The sequence below is a fragment of the Lineus longissimus genome, chromosome 1 (genome assembly GCF_910592395.1).
Source record: "Lineus longissimus chromosome 1, tnLinLong1.2, whole genome shotgun sequence".
Classification (NCBI taxonomy): domain Eukaryota; kingdom Metazoa; phylum Nemertea; class Pilidiophora; order Heteronemertea; family Lineidae; genus Lineus; species Lineus longissimus.
The window spans coordinates 17,950,007-17,957,041 of NC_088308.1; the positions used below are offsets into that span (position 1 = coordinate 17,950,007).

Here is a 7,035-nt window from a genome sequence, read left to right on the forward strand (position 1 = left end):
CAATACTGGCATAATACAATCATGCATCGCCGAGCACCCTTGCTTGTGGAAATAGGACACGCGAGGTCATGACGTAACGTAATGCAGGTTTTCAATGGTCAGTTCATGGCTGGAGGGCAAGGTGTACACATGTTTTGTGTGCTGGCTCCAATGTATACATACGTTGGCAGGCCCACAGTACAGGAATGCAACTACCTGAACTTCTGAATTTTGTTTTGATTGTTCTAGTGACTCTTAGTGATATATTGAACATGATGGATTATTGTTCCAGTGAATCTTAATGATATATTGTGTAGGTTGGAGTGCTCTTTCGTGTGGTTTAAAGGACGTCGTGTGAGATTGTTTAGTGTGTGACAGTGCTCTTAGATTTATATTCGGGATTGAAGTTATTCTGAGGTGATCGTGTGCCAAGCTAGGGTAGCACGCTGCTGGCTATATATGTACATCGCATGTCGGAATATTCTTTTATGTAAAATGATAACGTCTCTTGATTTTGTCGAAATTCCCTAGCAGTCTGCGTCATCAGTTGCATGGAAAGCAGAAATCAGTCACAAAACCAAGGACCAGATGGCAGTACCTTTGTTAGAGAGCGCTTTTTGATGCATAAACGCAGACTCTCGGAGTTCTATTTCCTGATGATTTTATTGCTTGAATGCAATGCTGTTACAGAAATCAGAAAAGATTGACTGTCAAAGTATTATTGTTTTCAACCAAATGTCATCAAAATGAAAAGTTGGTTCAAAAGTAAATTTTTTGTAAGACTAGCGAAATTCCTTCTGGCGTGCCGTAACTCTTTGATATAATTTAACTTCCAATCTATATTTCAACCCCTTTACCTGTCAACCCTTGATCGACTGTGTTGTAACGTCTGCCACCATTGCATATACCGTTTATGTATTTTTCGCTGTACTTTTAATTATAAAGTGGAGAATTAATTAAATTAAATTGAAGAAAAAAAATTGATAGCTTTTGTGAAATTTAGACACTAATTGAACATCTGGTCGCCTTTTTCATCAAACTAAAAACGTCTATGCGAACACACTGTTCAAAAGTTTACATCTTATCCCTGAGAGCAGTAGAATATGTGCCAGACCTGTGCATAAAAAACGACAAGCCAAAAGTATTCCTTAAAACCCCATATAATTTTCTGTCGAAGTCCATGTCAGTGTCGACCGATTAAGTCCATCTATGCCTACTTTAGGCACCAGCACTGCGTATTTCATCAGCAGAAATCATGAGGTGGCATTATCTCAGAAGCGTAAAGCTGGTCGAAAGCCATATATGATTCAGTTCAGAAATAACAACGGTAAAATTATTGCTCATAAGAACATTGCGAATTGCGATTATGAATTATTTGAATATGGCGTCATGATTACATCTTCGAGTGCTTCCCAAGGAAACTTTTGCAGTTTGGACAAGTATGAACCACGTCTTTCATCCCCTGAATACAGAATGGAATAAGGCAGCAGGGAATCAACCTGGAAGAAAAATAAGAAAAATACAAAATTGCTAGAACTCTTTCGTACGGCTGATTCTCTCAATCTTGCTTTTGGCGAACTGTGTTCGGTAACTGAGCGCCCCAACAGCCATTAGTTGACGACAGCACTGCATCGATAACACCTACTGTATGCAGCACCTATATTGCGATTTTTGCTGGGTTATGTAGGATTTTGTAGCAATGTTTTTGAAACATCATCCTTCTTTAAAAAATTTAAAATTTAAAGAATTACATTTCACACGGATACGGCAAAGATGCAGTACTTTCGATACATACCCGACTAAGCACATGACTCCTGCAACAACCCATGTAAAAGTTCCGGTAGCATAAGAGACGACGGTATTTACAGTGGCTCGACAGTGTGGACATGTACCCGGGGTTGAAAATTCCCCGAATACTGGCTGCATTCCCCCTGGCTGGTTGGTCACTACCACAGTGGTTTGTCCACCTAGATGGGGTGCTAAAAATGAAATTCATACATCAATAAATTTTTATTAAGCTATCGCCTCCCTTGTGTGTTCTGAAAAGAGTTTAGAAATGGAGAGGATATTTTACTTCTTCCTTTATTTTTTCAGTTCTCGCTCTGCATTGCAGAGGGTACCATTGCTCCTCTAAGCCAGGATGAAAGTTTTCGAGTGCCACTGGGTATTGGGTATTGGCCTCGCGACCTCCGTCTTGGATGTTTGGCGAGCTGTAGCATTCAAATGCTCAATCATATTCATTACCACGAAACCATTGCCGTATGGTTGTACCTCTTCACGACGAAAAGAAGGGTTTGATCAAACAAATGACTTGTGCATTAGGTACTCTTAATTTTTCACTGTGACTAGAAACTGTTGGAGGAAATATAACGTATACAGTCATGTGTTCTGCTGACCGGTAAAAAGTTGGTGAATAATGAGTACGTTACCTAGTGACTGTGTCTGTAGTTCTATCCCAGCAGCAATTTCCAATCGCCACCAATGACAATATAACTACCACAAAGCTACTGCTAGCATACTGTACCTCACATATATGTACGTGTAATTTACAGTTATTGCTGTCGCAACACTTTTAGCAAAACATATAAATGTGGGCTTGACCTGAGATCACTTCAGTTTTATTCGGAGATTTTATTCAGATCAATCCGCCGCCGTTATCATTTTCTGTGCCCTACATGCATATGTAGGATTACGATGAATAATTCTCCAGTGGGACTACATTTACCTCCACACCGGAACTCATACATGTACATGTTAAAATTTGAAATAGTGAAATTTTTCATCCTCAAAGAACAAAGTCACCTCCGTATGCTCCAATGGGCTGGGCATGCATTGGTTGGGCATAGGCCTGCTGAGGTGGCGGTGGACCATTGTTCTGTTGGTATGGAGGAGGAAGTCCTTGCCCCTGTCCAGGAGGTGGTCCTTGTCCAGGCGGTGGTCCTTGTCCTGGAGGCGGTCCTTGACCTGGAGGTGGCCCTATGTACCCTGGAGGACCTGCAAAGAAAGTAACTACAACTACTTAGAGCCATACTTTTTCTGAAAACGTTTCAGTGTCTTCAAAGTAACGCCATATGATGTTTTCCTCAACCTCGTTGACTTTGACACACCACACTCTTAAAAAGTGAAGTTTATGAGCTTTAGAAAAACCTTTGAGGGTTTTTCGGCGTACACAAACATGCGACGCCTACAGGTTATTTTGAAAATCAAAACCGTTTTATTTCAATGTTACAGGTTTGTTGGGTTAACCAAAGCACCCATTTATAAGGCTTTTCGAAATCTCAGAAACCTTTATTTTCAAGAGTGTAGTATATGATGCCCAAGAAGAAACCGTGGACGTGGTGAGAAAAACGAGCGCCGATAACTGACGCAACCGCCTGAGAGAGTATGAGCAGGATTCTTCTATTCTGGTGCATTCCTTCCATCCATTTGATTGTGTTATTTCTCAAGAGATTCCCACAGAAATCCATTCGGATATTGTTATCAAACAACTGATCGGAGATTGATAGCAGAAAGTGTTGACATTAAGAGATCGATGATGTCAAGAATTGAGGTTATAGGTCTTAAATCGGTCAATGAGATTGGGATTAAGGTCGGCTTTCGGGTATTAGAGAGAGTGGAGGGAAAGAAAATAGACATCGGTGTGTCCATCAGGCATTAAAGGTATCTGTGCGTTTCATCGTACTTTCACGTCGAATGTCCCAAGGAGGCTGAATTTTTCACTCATCTACCTTGTTTCCTATCTGTTTTGATTTGGTATCAAATAAGGGCTAATTGATCTGAACATATCTTGAAACATCTAAACAAATTCTCATACAGCTTAGCTTTTGTAATAAAATAGACATCATGACGCAGGTATCAAGTCCTCATAACGGATGGCCTTGGAGCTTTTATCATAAACAACATTTGCAGATCTTAAAAAACGCTCCATACCATTTTGTGATGGAAAACATCCCATCTGCAAAAGTATCCATTAAAACCCATTCTAAGATGTTCGCAAAAATATTTTTACCGCGCTAGCTTGGAAGACTAAGTGGGTTTTAGCTGTGTGTGGCTGTGTGGAGCAATCATAATATGGTACACACAAAAATACGTTGCTTTTTATACTGGAGCATCACTCTTCATTAATTATTGATATGTTAATTCCTCAGGCAATGATACTGAAATAATCGTTTTTCTAACGGCAACTGACTGGAGGGAAGTTTAAATCTTCATTTGCAAGCATATTGATTGTACCATTTCAAGAGCGTCTTCCTTGTTGAGAGGCTCAGGCGGTGAGGTTAGCTAGGACCTCCCTCCCTCATAACTGCCGGCGAGGAGTAAGCTAATGACCCTGCATGGTTTGCGAGGAGGAATGCGTCACCTTCCCGCTGTATCACTACACACCAAACTTCAGTTTCTCAGAAATTATTTTCCGTCTAATAAGTGATCCTACTGAAGGTTTTCTCTTAATGAATTTACCTGGGATCATATAGGCTACACGAGCGTTACTATGGATATTGGTAAATCATTCCAAGAATTTTTGTGTTTCTGGTCGTGGGGAAATTATGATGGGAGAATGATGGTTCCAATATCCCGGCCTCACACCAGCAACAAATCGTTTATCAGACGTCAGATTTAGTGGCGCATATAGTGACGAACCGGGGTATTATTCACCTGGTAAGCTATGAATATCATGCCCAGTGTCCCTTTAATCAGAATCAAAGTTAACTCCACTTGCGGTTATTCTCGTTGCCAGAGGCAATGCAGATTCGCTCGAGGTAAGTTTACATAAAGTTCTCAACATCTGATGGCAATCAGTTAGGTAATTACTATTTCCAAACACATGCCTCCTCTAGGGCATTCCCATTGCCGCCTCAATGGTCTTTTAATCAAACTTCCAATGTTCATCATGTTAATTGAAAGTACAAGTATTTGAGTAAGGGTGGTTGAGAACATTGAAATAAACGCGATGTAGAGAGAAAAAAGGTTATTTACAATGCACGTAAACTGCATGTAATATACATGTAGGTATATCAAAGATGGGTCGAACGTAGATTCTAAACCAAGGGATAACTGAAGGTTGCCACAGTACTGGAATTATATTATGCACCAGGTGAACCAATCTCCCTGACCTAAGCCGCCGGAGTGAGTGACAGGTAATCGGGGCACAGTCTCCTTTTTTAGTGATATACTAAGCTCTTGGTCTTGTTCTGCGTTTAAAAAAATCCCAATATTCAGTAGATTTATTGGAAATTCAAGTATGTAGGTAAGAGTTGTTAGGAAGATTTAAATGTACACAGGGCGTCTAAAAAAGGTTCTACCGACGGACGAGTAGGGGTCTTAAGTTCGCCTCGTGAACTGTACGGTGTCGTAATCGATGGAGAATAAAGACTAGTCAATGCTCTGTTTTGTTAAGTAAAATATACCAAAATGCATCGTGTAATTAGTTTTTAAGTATGATCATGTACTAGTTTTATTCCTATCCGCGATGGGGCAAAACTCAGCAGCGGGAATGTAACGAACTTTTCCGGCTTCCAGGTGATCTATTGGTACTTGAAAAGCATTGTATACCTCATAGATTTTACAACATGCCATAGCGAGACACATCAGGATTCGAAATTATGACATAAAACACTGGAAGACATCTGCGACTTTGTTAAAATGCATTTGAAGATTAAAAACGAAATAATCGGCACAAATTTCAGCTAACGTTAATCATGATGAGTATAGTAATGGCTTCATCGAAATGCAAAATAATTCCGCGTAACTTGTGAGGCTGTGCATCCAGCAAATTCTAATTTATGGCCATAATTTGATGAGATTGTAATTTGAAATGTTCGCATGAATTTGGTGCTCATCCGTTCGTAAGTCATTCCGTTCTGATTTTCAAAGCAAACTTTGTGATTAATTGCAATGATTAGAGAATTAATTAATTTCATTCAAATCTCCTTTTGATTTCCGCATCCAATTTGGGACAAACGCAATTGCCGCTGTAAATAAATCAACGAACCGGGATCCCAGGTGCCGAGAAAGAAATTATGAGATGGAGAGCAGACAAAAACGACATTGAAGACCTTTTCGGCTTATGGTTATACTATCTGCATTTATAAATGCGTGAACATCCGATTTCTTCCACGCCGTGTCGGCTGGTGTCCTCCATCTTTGGTGACTAGAGCTTCTCCACCCTCAGGCATATATGCTCAAATAATCACATCGTTTTAAGATACATACCAGGTTTACCCACCATGGCCAATGAGCTTGGGCCCAAATGTTTTGTCTAACCAACTAGAAAATTAATAGATAGAAGACGATGCCAAATGGTCTTACCATCTGCTCCTTTCCCTAACGGATAGTTAACGTCTTCTGGCGGAGGGTTCGACATGGTGGTATAGTCCTACGCCAGTGCCAGTAATCACGTCCAATCCGGTATTCAGTTTGATAAAGTGCCCGAAGAAATTCACCAACAGCAGCTTCAATGCAGGATATTCAAATGAATAAAACGCAATTTAGATCTATGTTGTCACGTTACTAGGTAACCTGACATGGTTGGCAGCCACGATGTCAATCGAAATCGTGTATTGAGATAGCCATTGTGTTCATCAGCTTGTTGTTCACCATATCAATATTGATGATTGACTTAGCAATTCACGCCCATTAGGATGTGAACCAATGCTGATGGTCTCAACAAGAAGGGAAATCATCAATTTTGGTGAAGAGAAATGCACTCGTATGTACTTCGTGTAAATGTACATGTAATAAGAAAGCGTGAAAATGTCAGTTTTTTTCCACTGTCAAGTACTCTCATCCACTGACGAGTCCAACTCTCGACGGGAAGATGACGAGTAAGAAGACGATGAAGGTAGAGAGTGAAAAAGATACCTTCTATGCAAATTGGCTAAGTCAGCCATCTCGCTCGACACGTCACCAGTATATCCATCATGTGACAAGAAAAGCTTAATGGCTTAAGCCATCAAGGTTGACGCGGAATGTCATCTAGGTCAAATAAAAAATGGATGCACTTCCAACACGAGGAAATATTTTAGTGGTCTACAAGTGTTCGGATTTTCGGATTTTTTT

The 7,035-nt window shown here is 40.2% G+C and overlaps 1 protein-coding gene across 1 annotated transcript; it reads right to left on the reverse strand.

Moving 5' to 3' along the window:
- Positions 1 to 1,121: 1,121 nt before the first annotated feature.
- LOC135489514 (lipopolysaccharide-induced tumor necrosis factor-alpha factor homolog) lies at positions 1,122 to 6,433 on the reverse strand. Its single transcript, XM_064774904.1, has 4 exons — positions 6,286 to 6,433; positions 2,782 to 2,973; positions 1,775 to 1,958; positions 1,122 to 1,478 (listed from the first exon to the last, which is right to left on the reverse strand). The coding sequence occupies exons 1-4, from the start codon at positions 6,338 to 6,340 to the stop codon at positions 1,373 to 1,375; spliced, it is 537 nt and encodes a 178-aa protein (XP_064630974.1). The 5' UTR covers positions 6,341 to 6,433; the 3' UTR covers positions 1,122 to 1,372.
- Between the last annotated feature and the right edge of the window lie 602 nt (positions 6,434 to 7,035).

Excerpts from the sequence above, each read along its gene's own strand:
- LOC135489514 (XM_064774904.1), bottom strand. The coding sequence starts at position 6,340 with ATGTCGAACCCTCCGCCAGAAGACGTTAACTATCCGTTAGGGAAAGGA. Across the intron at positions 2,974-6,285 it reads GTTAGGGAAAGGAGCAGATG|GTCCTCCAGGGTACATAGGG; the intron begins GTAAGACCATTT and ends CTTTCTTTGCAG. Across the intron at positions 1,959-2,781 it reads GCCCATTGGAGCATACGGAG|CACCCCATCTAGGTGGACAA; the intron begins GTGACTTTGTTC and ends TTTCATTTTTAG.